The sequence below is a fragment of the Pyrenophora tritici-repentis genome, chromosome 5, assembly GCF_003171515.1.
Source record: "Pyrenophora tritici-repentis strain M4 chromosome 5, whole genome shotgun sequence".
NCBI classification, from domain to species: domain Eukaryota; kingdom Fungi; phylum Ascomycota; class Dothideomycetes; order Pleosporales; family Pleosporaceae; genus Pyrenophora; species Pyrenophora tritici-repentis.
Window position 1 is genome coordinate 3,033,661 of NC_089394.1, and position 18,051 is coordinate 3,051,711.

At 51.0% G+C, this 18,051-nt stretch overlaps 6 protein-coding genes across 6 annotated transcripts; 3 read left to right on the plus strand and 3 right to left on the minus strand.

Moving 5' to 3' along the window:
* Positions 1-466: 466 nt before the first annotated feature.
* On the plus strand, positions 467-3,618 carry PtrM4_111450 (ADAM 8 precursor; the record flags this gene model as incomplete). Its single annotated transcript, XM_001935632.2, has 3 exons — positions 467-2,491; positions 2,553-2,743; positions 3,582-3,618. 3 exons carry the CDS (start codon positions 467-469, stop codon positions 3,616-3,618), a joined length of 2,253 nt encoding a protein of 750 aa, XP_001935667.2.
* Positions 3,619-4,369: 751 nt separating this feature from the next.
* On the minus strand, positions 4,370-4,601 carry PtrM4_111460 (uncharacterized protein; the record flags this gene model as incomplete). Its single annotated transcript, XM_066107929.1, has 2 exons — positions 4,370-4,441; positions 4,497-4,601. 2 exons carry the CDS (start codon positions 4,599-4,601, stop codon positions 4,370-4,372), a joined length of 177 nt encoding a protein of 58 aa, XP_065962378.1.
* Positions 4,602-4,970: 369 nt separating this feature from the next.
* On the minus strand, positions 4,971-5,282 carry PtrM4_111470 (uncharacterized protein; the record flags this gene model as incomplete). Its single annotated transcript, XM_066107930.1, has 3 exons — positions 4,971-4,973; positions 5,031-5,096; positions 5,151-5,282. 3 exons carry the CDS (start codon positions 5,280-5,282, stop codon positions 4,971-4,973), a joined length of 201 nt encoding a protein of 66 aa, XP_065962379.1.
* Positions 5,283-7,867: 2,585 nt separating this feature from the next.
* On the plus strand, positions 7,868-8,121 carry PtrM4_111480 (uncharacterized protein; the record flags this gene model as incomplete). The annotated part of the gene is made up of 2 exons (XM_066107931.1): positions 7,868-7,966; positions 8,068-8,121. 2 exons carry the CDS (start codon positions 7,868-7,870, stop codon positions 8,119-8,121), a joined length of 153 nt encoding a protein of 50 aa, XP_065962380.1.
* Positions 8,122-8,987: 866 nt separating this feature from the next.
* PtrM4_111490 (SpoVK, ATPase AAA+ class) lies at positions 8,988-14,722 on the minus strand (the record flags this gene model as incomplete). Its single annotated transcript, XM_001935629.2, has 3 exons — positions 8,988-10,701; positions 10,750-12,629; positions 12,893-14,722. 3 exons carry the CDS (start codon positions 14,720-14,722, stop codon positions 8,988-8,990), a joined length of 5,424 nt encoding a protein of 1,807 aa, XP_001935664.2.
* A 1,114-nt stretch (positions 14,723-15,836) lies between these two features.
* On the plus strand, positions 15,837-17,444 carry PtrM4_111500 (Major Facilitator Superfamily protein; the record flags this gene model as incomplete). The annotated part of the gene is made up of 5 exons (XM_001935628.1): positions 15,837-15,864; positions 15,953-16,096; positions 16,151-16,413; positions 16,465-16,597; positions 16,645-17,444. The coding sequence occupies 5 exons, from the start codon at positions 15,837-15,839 to the stop codon at positions 17,442-17,444; spliced, it is 1,368 nt and encodes a 455-aa protein (XP_001935663.1).
* Between the last annotated feature and the right edge of the window lie 607 nt (positions 17,445-18,051).

The window sequence follows — 18,051 nt, forward strand, 5'->3', positions numbered from 1 at the left end:
GTAATGCCAATCGGAAGGTCGATGTTCTTTGTTTGGTTCTGCTGGTTGACAGGTTGCGTCAATCACGTCAATCACTATGCCAACTGCCGGCGACCCGCTCGCACAACAGCCACAGCAGCCGTATACACAATACGAAAGGCAAAGCACAGGCCGTGTTCGGTGCAGGGCATGGCCAAAGTTTCATTCGTGTCGCGCCTAGTCCCTCTTCTTCCGCGAGCCGGTTGCCAAGCAGGTGGCTGACAGGGGCTGTGCAGAGCGATTACGAGTCGACCTCGATGGCTGCTCTGCCATTCAACCATTGCTTTCTAGTATAGCCCTTTGCCTCTGCTAGCGTTTCTGAATACCGTATAGACGAAGCTTTGCCCACCCATGTCTCTCGTTGAAATCTGTTAGTTTTCAGCCGTCCACCACAAACTTCTTCGCGAACGGGCCCGCATCTCCTGAACGAGAGCACCGCCACCCGATAATGCGTATCTTTGGCAGTCTAGGCACCGCCTTTACGCTGGGACTTGCAACAATAGCATCCGCTTCATCATACGCCCGCCCACCGCTGAGAAGTATCGCGCTCGCCAAAAATGCCGACATCCTCACACAAACACACCGCGTGACGGCTGTGTCGTCGTTTGATCTCGCCTTCGACGTATCGGGGCAGCGCGTGCGCCTCAGCCTCGAACCCAACCACGACCTCTTTGTAGAGGGCGGCCAAATAACACACCTCAATGCAGACGGCAGCATAGCGCGCCAGGAGCCTATAGAGCGCCTGCAACACAAGGTCTACAAAGGCACAGCATGGCTGAAGAGAGGAAATCGCTGGGACAATGTGGGCTGGGCGCGAATAGGCATTCGCGAGGACGGTCTAGAACCGCTGTTTGAAGGCACCTATACTGTCAACCACAACCACCACCATATCAAGACAGCATCCGACTACAAGTCGACGCGCCAGGCAGAGGACCCGGATGTTGACCTGCGCGAGAAGGAGTACATGGTCGTCTTCCGCGACTCGGATATGGGCATATACGATGAACACTCGGAGCTCAGGAAGCGCGCTGACGACGTAGGATGTCCGTCCGATGAACTACTTTTCAATACGCAAGATGATCACCCAATCTACGCCAGCATGCGCGCTCGCGACGAGGCGTCGGCCATGTCGCCATCTTTTATTTCAGCAATGTTCAAGCGACAGAACGACCTCCAGCCCGGAGGTAACGGCGCTGGTGTTGAACTATCCTCTACCATTGGCAGCACTGCCGGATGCCCTGGTACTCGCAAGGTTGCGCTCGTTGGAGTTGCTGCCGACTGCACCTACGTGAAGTCTTTCGGTGGTGACAAGAACAAGACCCAGACGAACATCATGAGTGTCATGAACCAGGCCTCACAACTATTTGAGAGCACATTTAACATCTCCCTTGGTTTGGCTAACCTGCTTGTTACTGAGGCGGACTGTCCAACACAGCAACAACAGGCAACGCCCTGGAATCAAGACTGCAGTGGCAGCATCACTATCCAGGATCGTTTGAACCAATTCTCAACTTGGAGAGGTCAGCAAAAGGATACCTACTCCCACTGGACCCTGCTATCTACCTGCAACACTGGATCGGCCGTTGGACTCGCATGGCTCGGACAGGCTTGCACCACGGGCTCACAGGCCAACAATGGTAACTCTGGTGAGACTGTTGCTGGCGCCAACGTTGTCATCAAAACTGCTACTGAGTGGCAAGTCGTTGCTCACGAAACAGGCCACACCTACGGCGCCGTGCACGACTGTACCTCGGATTCGTGCGCAAACAAGGACCTTGTCAGCGCTCAGCAGTGCTGTCCCTTTAGCCAAGGCACCTGCGATGCAAACGGTGGTTTCATCATGAACCCCTCAACATCGCCCGGAATTTCCCGCTTCTCCCCGTGCTCCATCGGTAACATCTGCTCGGCACTCGGACGGAACAGTGTCAAGTCTCAGTGTCTCACCAACAACCGAGACGTCACCCTTCTCACTGGCCAAACCTGTGGTAACGGTATTGTCGAGGGCGACGAGGAGTGCGACTGCGGTGGTACCACGGGCTGCAAAGGCAACAGGTGCTGCAACCCCTCGACGTGCAAGTTCATCAACAATGCCGTCTGCGATGACTCCAACGAAGACTGCTGCCGCAACTGCCAGTTTGCTTCTGCCAACACCGTATGCCGCAACTCGGTTGGTGATTGCGATCCCCAGGAAATGTGCACGGGCAACTCACCCTACTGCCCCGAAGACAAGACCAAGCCAGACGGCACCGACTGCGGCAACGGACTCACATGTGCCAGCGGCCAGTGCACGAGCAGAGACATGCAGTGCAAGACCATCATGGGCAGTTACACCCAAGGCAACGATACATATGCCTGCGACAACAGCAACTGCATGCTCAGCTGCGCAAGCCCAGAGTTCGGCGCGAGATGTTACGGTCTCCAGCAAAACTTCCTCGACGGAACGAGCTGTACCGGCGGGGGAAAGTGTGTCAACGTAAGTTCATGTCCAAACCCGGCTCCCATTTGAAATGACAAATAACTAAACAAAATCGCAGGGCGTATGTCAAGGCGGTTCCGTCGGCAAGGAAATCACCTCCTGGATCGACAGCCACCTCCCCCTCGTCATCGGCCTCGCCGCCGGTGTCGGCGGCGCCTTACTCCTCTGTATCTTCTGCGGCTGTCTCCGGTCCTACCGCCGCCGCTCTAAACTGCGTAAATACGCTGCTGCCGTCCCGCCCCCAATGCCGTATCGTAGCGGCGGTGGCAGTGGCCGCAGCAGAGGCGGTGGTGGTGCCCCGCCAATGGGCCAGTATAATAATCTGCCGTCGAGGGGTGATGGCGGGCCGGTTGCTGGGCAGTGGACGCCACAGCCACAGCCGCATCAGTGGGCGCCTGATCCGCATGCGCCGAATGGGCATGTTCCTTTGCCTCCGCCGGTACATAGGAGTAGTTTGCGGTATGCGTAGGCTGGGACTGTTGGTGTTGTTGTTGTTGTAGCGTTTTTGCATCTTCTCGCTTAGTTGCGTTGCGTAATTATGAAACTTTACGGTCTTGAAATCTCTTTTTTTCCCTTTATACCTACCTACCTACTACCTCCGATAAAGGCTTTGGTTGTTGTTTTTTTTGTAGGCAAAATCTCCTTGTCATGTCATCTCATTTTTCACTTTTCGCTTTCTCGGTTTTAGCTTGGCATCGTTTATTGGCATTTGGTTGGTTTTTCTTTGCGGAGTGCGCTGTTTGCCCTGCATTCTTGGTTTCTTTTGTTGCGTGCGTGCGTGTGTTTTTTCTTTTGTTTTTGTTGTGGGGTTTCGTTGCATCGCGCTGGGATATGGGATGGGTTGGGGATAGGATGGGGGTATAGTGTGTGTAGGGTAGGCATTGGACTATAGACAGAGAGTTAGCGTGAGAAGGGGAATGAAGATTATATTCTGCTATATTGTCTTCGTTGTGAATGTTTGTGTTGTGTGTTATGTGGTAAGAGGGTTGTTTTATGACATGCGTTATACATACGTGGTTAGACCGTAGGTAAGCATATTACCCGCCTGTATAATACGTGCGTAGCAGTAAGCTTACTCATCATGTAGTTCTTTTGACGGCATGGAAGTGGTTGTCTGGCAGTAGGTGGTTATGTATGAGGGCAATTTCTGTCGTGATCTGAGAAGAAAAGCAAGTGTTTGGTGGATGGGGGGTTGTATTGGATGTGGTAGGGGATGATTCTAGGAAGTGGGGTTAATCGTCTGCAGGTAAGATGGTGACTAGGGTGAGGGTTCTGGAGAAGGCTATATTAGGGTCTAGAGAGTAGGTGCCAAGGCGAAGATGTAATGATTTCTGTGTTTGTGGGGGTTTGTTGCTTCAGGGTGGGTGTGATGTCAAGTTTGCGGGTAAGGGGGGTTACGGTATATAACACTTTCATGTCAAGAATGTTGCCAGATAGATGGGGAGTTGTGGTCGACGAGGGAAGACGTGAATTTCGTTCGAGTATCAGAGGGTAACGAGATAAGAGCTAGATACACGTCGTTTAATATTTGAATAGACGGAGGCTTGCTTCCCTTTGGATAGTGTACGCTACTCGCGCCACTGATGCAAAACTTGAAGATTATCGTATGATTCCAAAGACGCTAGCTTTGTCGGCGTAGCAGACAGTGCTACTAGAGCAGATGACGTAGGGCTGCGTCATGTTGAGATATCAACCATAATCATGCGTGAATCGCATTTACGGTGTAATCCCTCATCTCATCTGTGAAACCGCTTTCTAACCACTGATAAAGTAGCAATTGCAACGGTTGTTCTCTGCCCATGCCGAGTGGAATCTAGAAGCTATACCACACTACTCTGACGTTAGTATGTCTTTACAACACTCGGATAGGCCATATTATACTGCTCTGAAGATAGATGGGATGTTTGTGCACACGGAGGCGTCGGCAGCACTACAGTCTCCACCTGGCTATCCCTCCATGTTAGCATAGCCATGTGATGTAGCAACCGGCAAATCTACTTACTCCACGTGGAGAGGGGCTGCACTTCGCTTGGGAGCTGGTCCAAGCAGACACAGAGCCTACAAAGGGCAATGCGACAACGAGTACGTTGAGGAGGTGGAATTGCATCGTAAGGATATAATTGCTTTGGAGCAAGATAGAGAGAGAGAGTACGTAAGTGTCTTGTACAAAGGTAACGCGAGAGAGATAATTGTAGGTTGAGGGACTTTCCTTTTCTATATGGAACGGGCCGTAAGGAACAACTTAATCACCGAATTAGGAGTACGAGACGCATGTTTCTCCTGTCTAAGTACATAACACGGGCGCGGCATACCAGGATATGATGACTTTGGTAAGCCGTGCTTCTTGGCATGTCTTGGATGTTGGGCATGCTGTGTGTATTCCGTCGCCTTTTGAATCCTCGTTCTAACACTCACGCCAGCAATCACAAGTATTGCCATTCCGCCATGCCGAGTGGTGTTTACAATGGCCAGGACACTACTCCAATGTCAGTCACTCTTACAATAAACGGCGCCTTAGTGATTCAGCTGAACTTACAGTCTTCTCGATATCTTCATCAAAAAAGCATTTGTAGGCGGCAGAAAAACCGCAGTTTCCTCCCAGCTGGTCATATGTGTTAGCATAGCGTCTGGTGTAATAGTCAGAAGATCTACGTACACCCCACTCTGCTGGAGCAGCTCTGCATATCGCCTGGGGGTTAACAGGGAGGTTGGGATCTACCTCCTGGGCAGACACAGAGCCTACAAAGGGCAATGCGACAAGAAGTATGTTGACAAAGTAGTATTGCATCGTGACGATACGTAGAGATAAAGGGATTGTCGGTGGTGTGTGTGTAACCGAGGGTTGAGGAAATTTCCGTGTTGAGAAAAAGAGGAAGGAAGTACTTGTTTAAATTGGCGAATGGTAAGATGAACACAGAACGCTTTCCCCTCAAAAGTAAGCGCTGACAGATGAGAATAGGCGTCGGATATCCAGGGAGGTAACAAGTCAATGCGCGGTGTACTAAAATATTACTCCCTATGGACCGTGCCTTTTGCCGTGTGTTGGACACTGTGCTTGCTTTGCTGGAGTCGACAAGTGAGGCACGTCAAAACTTGGTGTTTTCTGATTGAATGTGAATTAGAGGATGATACTACGCACCAATCTTGAAATGAGTGGACTAACTTCTTGGGTTGCCCTCCTTGGATCGGGTCCATATCATGAATAAGCCTCGGCCATGCTCTGAATTCGGCTTACTTGCCTCTGAGATATGGCAGATCAGCAGAACAACAAATAGTACAAGTTCCGGTTTGAGCCGGATACATGACTGGTAAGGGCAAATACCATCTGAAAAAAGACCTAGCATGACCTGTAAGTAGACTGAGAGCCTTGTATGGGTTTTACGGTTTTCCAGGAGGAGGTTTCTATGTCTCAAAAGTTGACTCTGTAAGAGGAATCTAGCATAACTTGTAAGTTAGGTGCTAGTCGGAGGGCTATCTCGAAGGCGGTGTAAATCAGCCAAGAGGATGTCCAAGGCGACCATGGAGCTGCCAAGATAGAGGGCTGGTTTAAACAAATACTCCCGCAATTTTTGTCAAGACTATTCTGATCAAAACTGAAGAACCATCGATTACTTGATCTTCACTTACTTGTCCTGATCATGCCCCTTCGGAGTTGGGTTGAATAAAACTCGATTTTTGGTCTCTTTGACAGAATATGAACTTCAATATAGCGGCAGAAAGCAGTCAAGACTAAAGAGAGAAGGTATGGAAGACTTTGGATATATCTGTCACGATTGAATCGCGCTTTAGTGGTATGTTTGGCAGTGATGTGTTGGTTGGCGAGTTCGGGCTTCTGTTATCACTTGTTCTGGGTCATATGGGCCGTGAATGGATCTAGAGAGAAGGCGGGCGTGAAGCAGGTGGTAAAAAATGCGGTAAATTCGAGATGTCGGGTTTGTAGGTGCAGAGGTATGGCAACCCAGTTCAGATTGTACCTATTAAGAGGAAAAGAAAGAGGTAGTAAAAGCTGGCGGATAAAAGAAGCCTTGTTTGAGATCAACGTAGATAAGTATAGTCGTTCAACTAGTTCATGGCTTGCTTGGCTACATTCCAAGCCAGCATGGTAGGAGGTAGGTATCCCTACCCCCGCCCCACTGACATCACCTTTGGACCCACCTTGCTACAAAGCGCTGTTAGTCCCGAATACATATGCTCTTCTTGCTGACAAGTTCTTAGTTTACAATGTTGGTGGTGTTGTCCAAATGCTCGTCTACCATATTATCATCGTTTCGGACCATCGTATGCGATATAACTATGAGTCTGAGACTCTCTACGTGCCTAGCCTATGGAAGAAAATGCAATCGCACGACGCGCGGGAATAATGGACAAAAGTAATCTAGTGGAGCCGTGCTTCGTTTTGATTGGGCAAAGAGTACGTCCGCAGCTGGCGTAAATGGGTTCGGAAAACGTGGATGGTGTTGAAGAACTGATAACTGATAACTGATATATGATCCTCTTACTTCTTGTGGGATGCAATGTGTGAGTGCTGTGTTTCAGATGCTGCGGCTTCTACGGGACGTAATTAGGTATGGGAGGGTTGAGGATTATTGGGGTGGATTTATGGGTACCGTGTTGGAGAGATTTGCTTGAGGTAGTATGTAGAGAGGAGTGACGTTCCGCTGGCCTGGAATAGGGTGTGGATTGTGAACGTCTGCCATGATCTGATGCGCGTTTTTCAGCAAAAAAGTCAGATATTGAGATAATGGACTACTCCTTCAGCGAAAGAAAAGCGCCTCCACCTATATTAGTATGATAAGAAATCGAATCTTTGCGGCTGCTATAAGTCGTTCCTGCAGCCATTAATCTAGCCGCCCCTCCTCCGCTTCGGCAGTTGCAGCAACAGCCGAAGCTAAGCCACACTCTGCAGGCACAAGACCCCTATCCTTACATATCTATATCTGTCTCCTAACATCGCAGCCCATTCACTATAAACAAGATTCCCAAGCCTAAAGAGGCAGCTTCTCGCTTTTTTGATAGTATCGCGGGAGGTTCAAGGGTGTGGCGTTATTGCAAGTGCCGGGAGGAGAGCCCCACTTGCTGCAAGGCTGCATAGACCCTGACAAGTATGAAGTCATGACCATAACCGCAGTGGAGAAAAAGCTTAGAAACCTGACAGTAGATGTACATCACCTTTTCTCACGAGACGAAATGATTAATTGATTAAGCGCCGTCTTGCCAACAGCATCATAACGGTATTTGAAGACTTATTACAGCACACCAATCTCGTGAACTTCTTCATCACGAAAAGATCTTATAGGGAGAAAGCCTCAAAGAACTTTTCTCTGGAAAAAAGGTCCTTGATAAAAAAGAGGAAGAGAAAGAAAATCCAACAAAATGCTCGCTCTCACCAGCGCAACGGGTAAACTAGGTTCAGCAGTAATATCCGCCATCCTAGAAAACAACCTCATCGACCCAAAGGACCTCGTAATCTGCGTACGTCCCTCCTCCCTAGCCTCCATCTATCCCCCTAATCCTCCCTCCCCTCACCTCCCCAACCCTCACCCAACTAACCACCCACACCCACAGTCCTCCAGCCCCCCCAACCCACCCGCACCTCTCCCACCTCCTCCAACTCCACCCAACCCTAACCCACCGCCCCATCGACTTCACCAACCCATCCACCCTAACCCCCGCCTTCACATCCTGCAGCACCCTCTTCCTCGTCTCCACGCCCGCCATCCACCTCGACTACAACAACGCCGTCCCAGGCCAAGGCCGCGAAGCCCACCACATCGCCGCCATTGACGCGGCACTCGCCGCGGGCGTTAGACACATTTACTACACATCGCTCGCATTCGGCAATCCGAGTAAAGCGGGTGTGATGCGTGCGCATATACGCACCGAGGCGTATTTACGCGAGGCGGAAGCCCAAGGGAAGTGTAAAGTGACGGTTCTACGCGAGGGCTTGTATAGTGAGAGTTGGCCGTTGTATTTTGGGTATTTTTACGGACTAAAAGGGGAGAGGAGGGGGGGAAGTGGTTGTAGCGGGTGATGGGCGGGTTTGTTGGAGTAGTATTTCGGATTTGGGATACGCGACCGCCAAAATCCTAGCGGCGGAGAGTGAGGTGTGGGCGGGGAGGACGGTGTATTTGTCGCAGAAGAGGGGGGTTACGTTGGCGGAGATTGCGCGCGTTGTGAGTAGGGTCAAGGGAGAGGAGGTGAAGCTCAAGATTGTGGATACGAAGGCGTATGAGGATTTTTACGTCGAGGAGATGGGAATGGAGAGGGCGGCGGTGGAGTGGTGGAGTAGCACGTATGAGGCGCTTGAGGAGGGGGAGTGTGAGATTGATGATGGGACGTTGGAGGGGCTTTTGGCGGAGGCGGGGAGGAAGCCGAAGCAGATTGAAGAGACGGTTGAGGAGATGATGAGATAGGTATGAGTTGTGTAGATGCAATTGATGAGCTTTTTGGTAATGATAATGTTCTATTCATATACATATACAAAAGGCTACATCTATATCCGCACCCTAGCAGCACTATCGTTCCGCTCACCCATGACACCAAACCCAAAGTCCTTCCTCCGCTTATTGCCCCGTCGATCACCGTACTGCTCGTCAAACTTCTTGATTGCATTCAGACTCGACATATTCTCGCTGATACTAGCGCTGATTTCTTGGAGTGCCTTGTCAAAGTGGCGGGCGTGTAGAACACGTTTATCAGGGAATTTGTAGGATTGGCCGGGAACGAGGTGGAGTGCTGCTTTGGGCTGTGGCTGGGCTGGTGTTGAATCTGGATGTGATGTGGAAGACTCGGCAGGAGCGTCCACATCGTCGTTTCCTGCAACAACATCCGCAGCGGCCTTGGCGGCATGTTCATTCTCCTCCTTGACACAAGCTAGGGCAGCAGAGACGGAGATATTCTTCAGGTCGCTCCCGCTGTAAAACGGTGTCCGCTTAGCAATATCGTCCAAATCCACAGACGCATCCAACAGCTCGCCCTTGAGATGAATCTTCAGAATCTCCTTGCGGTCCGCCTGCGTCGGCAGATCAACGAGTAAACGTCTTGGTAGCCGGCGAATAACAGCGTCATCGAGATCAAACGGCCGGTTCGTAGCTACCATGACAAAGACCGACAAATCATTCAGGCCATCCCATTCTTTCAGAAACTGGTTGAGGATATTACGATGGGATACGCGTTCCTGCATTGCATCTCTCGAGGCGAAGACGGCATCTGCTTCGTCGAGAAAGACAATGCAGGGCGAGAGCTTGCGTGCGAGCGAGAAGATAGCTGAGACATTCTTCTCACCCTCACCAACGTATTTGTCCATGATTTGGCTGCCGGAAACTTCAAGCACCGTGCTACCGCTCTCTTTTGCGACGGCTTTAGCAAGGAGTGTTTTGCCGGTACCTGGAGGCCCGTATAGCAGCGCACCCGAGATCTTCTCGGTTGCAAGGATACCGTAGCTAAACGCCTCTGGTCGGAGCAACGACAATGATGTAATGGTTCGTATCGAATCCACCGTCTCCACCGGTACGTGTACTTGATCGAAAGTCGTCTTGATTTGATCTGCATCCACGATGCCTGGTATAAGTCGCTTTTCCCATTTGGTAGCCGCGGCTGTAATGCGCTGCATGTTTTGTTGATGTCGCTTAGCCTTTTCTCCCAAACGCTTTTTGGCCAAGTCGGCCTCTGTCTTGCCTTGCAGTATGTGGAACGAATTTCTTGATTGTTTGGGCATCTCTGCTATCTTGTCAAAATACACAAATTTCGTCGCATCACTGGCTCGCAGTAAGCCCATGGCAAGCGCGACATGTGCCCAGCTAAGTTGCGCTGGTTCCTGTCGAGAGGCTGCTGACTTGCTCGTTGGGCTTGTGATCAGTAGGCCTAGCGCTGTGAGCGCTACTCTGTGCACCTCATCGTATGTTAGCACCCGCTTAAAGGCAGATTCCGAAAAGATGCGTGCCCATTGTCCGAACTTTACGGAAATTTCATCCATGTCTGAGATACTGGCGGCGGCAGACGAGTCCAAGGATCGGAGCATGTCTTGTATGTGAATCAGATTGATGCGTCGGAATCTGTTCATTTCTGGCGGTACATGGTCGAAAGATGGCTCAGGAAGCATCAGCCTTGCAGCATTCTCCTCCATGCCGGTTCGTTCAGAATCTGTAGTAACAACAATGGTCCTAAAAACACCACTCTCGCCTTCGCTCTGTAGACCCATGACTCCACTGCGATTTGTTAGCTCAGTCATTCGACCACCTTCCGGCATCCTGTACCTGGTCGTTAGCTCAGGAGTGAGCTCGCGTGAACAAGTGCTTCCAACTATCATGATGCTCTCGCCAGCAATACGCCGCTTGCGAACGAGTTCTTCGAGTTTTTGGATGATGCGGCCGCCGTGGTACGTGGCATTTAGTTCCTTGAAATTCTTTACATAAATAATCTTCGACTTTGTCGGAACATTGAGATTTGCTGATGACGAGCCAACCTTGACCTGCAAGTTAATTTCCGGCCTCGCCGAAACCGGCAACGAGGAGTTTAATTCAAGATGGGCACCGTCCTCGGCCAAGGAATAGTCAAAAAAGGCAGGCCCCTTTGGAGATGTTGACAGACGATCAGAATGGCTACGTGGGGGTGAGATGTCGTTGCCGACAATGCCACGAATTTGTTTCATGTCATTCGAATCGATTAAAGCCTCTAAGAAATTGGCTAGCTTCATATCCTCGAGTTGCAATTCGCTCTGACTTTGTGTCCGTCCAGACTCGTCGTTGGTAGCACCAGCTGATGTCCCATACTGATTTCCAGAACCGACTTGCTGGATCTTGGCGTCCTGGGACATGAATCGGAAGACAGGCGTGAGGGCAAAGATGGAAAGCGGACTACGAGAGCGTGCTGAGTTGGGATCAGGCTGGTCCATGGACGAGGGTTGAGACCAATCTGTTTCTTCTTCAGCGGATGCATCCTCTGCGTCTCCCTTGTCCGCCCTAAAATTATTTAGATCTGAATTCAATCGATACGTTTCGTAACCTAAAGAGCGGATGGAGCGAGGAGATGGTTCTGCGCCTTCGCCCAAGTAGTCTCCGGCGAGCCGAGCGAGGTCCTGAGCCTCCAACACGATGACATCGGACCCCAATTCAAACGCACAAGACTTTACACATGCATCTATCGAGGCTTCGTGCTCAGGCGTGGGTGAATGAAGGATGAGGTTTGTTTTGGTAGCAGGAAATGAGTTGCCTATTGCTGGCTGCAGCGATGCAAGAGACGCGGCGATAGTGGCTCGGATTTCCGCAGCGATCAATGGAGATATTCGTCCAGAAATGCCAGTCTCCAACTCTGTCAACATCCTAGCAGCATCCCTTATCGTAGAAGCCTCTCGGAACTTGCTCCATCTTGCCAATGCCTCATCGAGAGGCTCAGTCTTGGGTCCGTTATCCTTGTTGGCCACTGGCTCGTTGTTTGGTGGAGGTGAGCTGTGCGAGGCCTCGTCGTGCAGACCCCACTTCCCCTCCAGGTATTGCTCTACCTTTGCCTTTTCATGGTCGTCCAAACGCCAACTCCACAGACCACGCACTAGTCGTGAGAGAATCTGGGCCGTTTCTGGGTTGAATCCAGCCGGGATAGTACATGCAGCCTGCTCGCCAGACTTTGTATGAGTCACTGCAACCGACAGAAGTGTGGGTGACTTTGCATCGTGTGAGTCTCCAGGCAAGTCTTGGCGGCGTAGGACTCTCCTCTTTAGGAACCAATTGGGCAAGAGCACAGGCGGCAGCCCATCGGCCTTCTTCCCTCGTTGTTGGCGTCGCAAAGCAGCCGAATAGCGGCGCGAAGTTTCCCGCGACCGCTGGAGCTTCTGCGCGAGCACCTCGGGGTCATCCAACGCTACCGTACCGTCTGCAGGTTCATCGGTGGCTGTTGCCTTTTCTCGGTCCGTCTTGTTAACGCCATCCTGGTCGGCTGGCGTGCTATTTGGCGCTGGCGGGGGATTGGAGGCTTGAGCAAGTGGGCGAGTCGTATGTAGTGTTCGTAACCGTGGTGTCAATGGGTAGCGGCGGCCGCGAACAAAGCGCGCTGGAGGTCTTTTGGTGGACGCTCGCAGTGCAGACCGAATCACGTACATCCGGACGTCGAAGGCGCTCCCAGATATCGCGAGGGAGGAGGCCTACAGAGGTAATTGTAGGCGTTGGGTAGAATGCAAGCGATGCGCTAGATATGATGGCAATGCCATGGTCAACTTTCACAATTAACGTGTCCGTGCGCGTGATGCGCGGATTCGCGTGATGCGCGGGGAACACCATATCCACTACTTCAAAAATGAAGCTATTAAGCCACGTATATAAGCTGTTATTATACGAATTTATAGAGGGGGAGTAATTAGATGCTTGCGATCAACTTGTACTATCTATATTTTGATGGGAGGTTGACGTTGCGGCCACGTGATGTGAGCTTTGATGGAGGAGCTGGAGGCTCTTCTTGAACTTGAGCACCAGCGCGAGCAGCCTCAACGCGTTTTTGACGCTTGTTGTTCGATGAGGTAGCTGCTGAAGCTCTCCTCTTTCCCTTTTGGGGTAGTTGTATAGCTTTAGCAGCGTCTCTCTCCTCCTTCTGGCGCGCGCGTTCAGCTGCTTTCTCAGCTCGCTCAAGCTCCCTCATCTCCTTGAGTCTCTGCCTCTCCACACGCCTCTCCTCGAGCTCATCTTGACGCTGCAGTCGAGCCTCCTCGCGCTGCTTCTTGGACCGTGCTTTTTGGAGTTTCTCCTCCGTCTCATCTCGCTCCCGTACTGCTTCTCTAGCTCGAGCCTCACGCAGCTTGCGAGGAGACCAGAAGACAGAGCCACCGTGATACTCCTGGCGCTGTTGAAGGTCAAGAGCTTTGCCCTTCTTCCTGTGCTTCTTTTTATGTTGAAGAGCCTCCTTTAAGCCCTCGTTCTCATGCTTTAAAAGCTCATACTGCACAGAGAGATGGTGAACGCTTGAGCGCAGCTTTCTTGCCTCATACTGATGGCTATCATTAACAGCAGCTCGTACTAGCCGATCGAGCTTTCTCCAGTCATGATCAGAGAGCCCTGACGATGAGCTTCTCTCAGCTTCTGGCGTGCTAGCAAATCTACGAAGGATAACGTTGGCATCCATCGGCCAGATCCCAGTGGCTTCGAAGGCCTTCAATATGAGGCTCTCTGTGAAGGAGGATATCCAGGCGCTCCAGAAGAGCGGGAAGAAGTCCCCTTTCTTGATTGGAATAAGGCCTTGAGCCTTATGGAGATGGTTAGTGAGCTCGTTAGAGTAGGCTTGAGAGAGTGGCTTGAACAGCACTACATCTAGCGGCTGGAGCGTATGGGTCGAATGGGGAGGAAGGATCATGAGGAGGATCCTATGGCGATCGCAGTACTTAATAAACTCCATCGTGAGGTGAGATCCATGGCCATCAAGGATGAGCAATCTCCATCTACCTGATCGTTGCTTTGTAGAGCGATCAAACACCTGCTCCAGCCAAGCTAGGCCTACGTTATCATTTGACCAGCCTGTTGGAGATGATGAGACAAAGACCTCATGTTCTCCTGCCTTGATATCTTCTACCCAACTCGATCGTATAGCTCCATTTTTAGCTGCGTAGATAAGGGCTGGAGGCAGCGAGCTCCCATCAGCGCAGCAGCAGGCCAGGACTGTCAGAAACTCGCGTGATCCATCCTGGAGAGATGCTCGAACCTCCTTCTTCTCCCATTGACGCCTGCTGAATATCCTCTTACTTCTGCCTATCAAGCCAATTAAGAAGCCCTTCTCATCCATATTGTATATATCTCGAGCCTCTAGGTGATATTCGGTGATCTTTCGATGCAGCAGCTCGAAGTAGAGTCTATACTTTGACTCAGAATCAGCCAGGTGGCGCGTACGATCCATGGCGCTGGTCCACTTTGAGATGAGATGGATCTCGTGTCGGTTGATGAAGCGAGTAACCCAGCTCTCGCTGAGCTGCTGATGGGCTACTTCTGATGAGAAATTCCTGATCATCTCTCGTGTAGGAGGAATGCCTCGCTTTGTGAGCTTTTCGATATATCTCACAAGCTCTAGCTCTTGTTGTGGGTTGAGTTTCTGCTGGTTGAAGTTCTTGTCTCTTTCTGAGCTTGTCTGGCCCTGGTGCCTTCGGGTCAACGTAGATCTCACAACACCATGCTTAGCAGCAATTTTAGTATACGAGAACTGTTCTCCTGGCTCTAGATTTTCAATATCTTCAATCGCAGCTTGAATTGGGTCCATATTGGTGGAGTTAACGTGTGTTGAAGGTGAAGGGGTTTGACGTGTTTTGGTGTTCCCCGCGCATCACGCGAATCCGCGCATCACGCGCACGGACACGTTATCCAACCAGAGCAAGGGTCCGCGGCCAAGACTCGCCGGCTATTCCCGCCTAGGCCTACAACGACCGCATGCATGCAACACTACTTGACGAGAGCCGTTCCAAGCTGCTCCTTTTTACACCTAGTGACTACACATGTCAAGAAAGCCTTGCCAGACTCTTGAGTCTTTGTTGTCACCGCTGCGACTCAGCCAAGATCAAATGTTCAACCATAGTTATTACGCAAATGACGTCACCAGCTCACCCTCAAACCCCGACAATAGCAAGCCTGAGGCTCAGTATTCGGCTTTGCATAGACTAGTGACTCAGGGCTTTGAAAATACATGTGTTGAGAAGTGTTCGAAGGTGGCCTGACAATGAATACGTTGTCGTTCAATCTCAGACTTGGTAGCCTACTCAGTGCTAGAACCACAACCATGGTTTACGTCTACGAAATGTCACACATTACCAAGGCTTCTTTCATCATATTAGTCGGCTAGCGAGGCCGGCTGGCTTGATAAGTCGTGCGCGTGTGCAGTGCCCCATAGGTATCCACTCGGCCAGACAATCTCAAACAGAGATGTCAACAAGCAAGTCAAGCTGGCTTGATTCTTATCGATTGCAGATCACAGACAATATAGAGGCTCGTGCACAGTGGCACGTCCCAGAGAATGGTCTGTGATCTGCAATCGATAAGAATCAAGCCAGCTTGACTTGCTTGTTGACATCTCTGATCTCAAAGAACACCACCCAAGTCCGATGATCATAGCGTAGTCTTGGTGTTAGGGCACTCTGAGAGTCACCCTACTGTATACATACATGATGAAAGAAGCCATGTTCAACCGTACCATAAATCGAAATCAACAAAGAGAACTAGCGCCTGGTCGAACCAAGTTCCACAGTCAAGGCTGCCTGGTAGACCTAATTTTTTCAGAGTACCAGCATATTTAATTTGAGACAAAAGTACTGAACACCACGAAAGAACTGCCTCATAGCCGTCACCTCTCTATCGGAACTGTGATTTATCGCGTGTACAAAATGTCTTCCTACTGTGTCGAATCAGCAAGTAAGTATTATCAGTCTTCTATTCCGACACGACTACTCTCGACATTCGGCGACAGTCCAACAAATGCAGAGCTGACGGATCGTGCTAGGAACCACACCTCCCCAGTCCTCAGTAGACGACGAGAAGGACCCATCTACCCACGCAAAAGTCGAGAATGCTGGAGAGGTCGTGACACGAACTCAGCAGTGGAGAATCTTGTCTTCGACGTGCCTGGTGGCGATCACGGTAATAGGTTCGTACTTTGTTCTTTCCTTGCGCAATTCAATCTCGTGACTGACAAGTACAGGTCTCAACCAAACATTCGGCGTCTTCCAAGCATATTATGGGCGTCAAAAGTCTGTCCAGGAGGGCGTACTTGCCGGAGACGACTTCCTAAACCGCCCTTTGATCTCCACCGTCGGGTCCATGAGCAGTGGAGGACTCGTTGCCGCTTTTGGAATATTCTACTACCCCTATTTGCCTGTATTGGGATGTCATGTCAGGTCCCTATGTGCGGCCGCTACCGCCTTTGTCACGCTGGGCTTTTTCGGAGCATCAATGAGCCACAATGTAAGGACAGTCGTGTGTCTATGATGATACATTATACTGACTCGTCCGTAGTTGGCCTCAATCATCGGGTGCCAGGGAACGTTGGTCGGTATTGGGTCTGGCATCCTTATTTACGTCCTCGGGCCCATTCTGCCAGAGTACTTTCCGCAACGAGGCGGCCTAGCTCAGGGTGTCATGTATGCATGTAAGAGCCTCGCACATACTCTATCAAAGTCCTGCTAACATACATAGCTGCCGCTCTGGGGGGCATGATATGGTCCTTCGCGTTGACAGGGCTACTCGAAACGGTCGGTATCCGCTGGACACTAGGAAGCGTCGCCTTGGTGAACATGGTCATCTTGGGTATTGCAAGTGTGCTCGCTCTCCCACCCCGACGCTTCAAAAAGCGCAGCACGCACATTATTGGTTGGAAGACGATTCGCGATCCACTTTTCCTCTCTCTCGCGATTGTGAACCTCACACAACCATTGGTCTTGACACTTCCCATGGGATATGGCCCTATTTTTGCAGAGTCCCTTGGAGTCAGCATCAGCAAGGCGTCATATCTGGTGGCTATCAACTCGGGAGTCGGAGTCCTAGTAAGACCAGGTACCGGCTGGCTGGCAGACAGGTTCGGGTATTTGAACATGCTTATGATTGCTACTGCCGTGTACTGTCTGGCGACTTTCACACTTTGGCTCCCGGCAGCCACGGTGAGCAACGTGGGACTCTACATTGGCATGTGTGTCTTCCACGGGTTGGTCAATGGCGTTTTCCTCATTCTCATCAACACGGCGCAGAAGACGCTGTTCGGTGCGGAGATGTATTATCCCAAGTCTGGCGCGATGACTAGTATACGTGGCGTTGGTCTGGTCATCAGCGCACCTATAGCCGGCGCGCTGTTGCCGAGAAAATCCGCCTCGGACCTACAGGGACGCGACTTTACGGGGCTGATACTCTACACGGGATTAATGCTAATAGTCTCGCTGCTGGCTTTGGGGCATGTTCGATGGCTAGATGCGAAAAGGAACGGATGGAAGTTGGCGCGCTAGGCCGGGAGCGGGGCACTAGGATAGGCATGTTAATTGCGATGTCGGCGTTTTTTTAGTCTGTTGTTCTCTCCCTCCCCTATGTTTGTGAATTTGAATTTGGTTTTTGATTTGGTTTTGATAAGAGGGTCTAGGCGCCGAGTCCCGTGGATACGTATACACGTGTAGCACGACAGGCGGACACGTGCGTCTTGGCTGCGTAAGATGCTGTGTTGGTGCATGGTACATATAGACAGACGTTAGTTGTAGTCACGACGTTAGGTCGATAGCGAGACGGTTGAAAAACACGTTTGTCAAGCTTGGGGAAACTGAACGGAGCTGAAACAAATTGTGCGATGATAAGGGAGTATCTAGAGGAGATCGGAATTTCACCAAGGTTTAGCGAGACCTTCTCCGCCTGTTCCTGAATTCTTGGCGACGTCGATCGTCGGTTCCCAAATGGTGCTGACCGCCGAAAGCAGTTGGCTTGGTTAGGCCAATACACCCTCAGATGCGCGTTGCCGCTCACTGCACGAGCGCTGGTCCTGCAGGGCTCTCTGTACCTTCACCCTCACCTCTCCACGCGGCTTGGGTTTGACTAAAGCCGTCCCGCACCTGCACTAACCAAGGC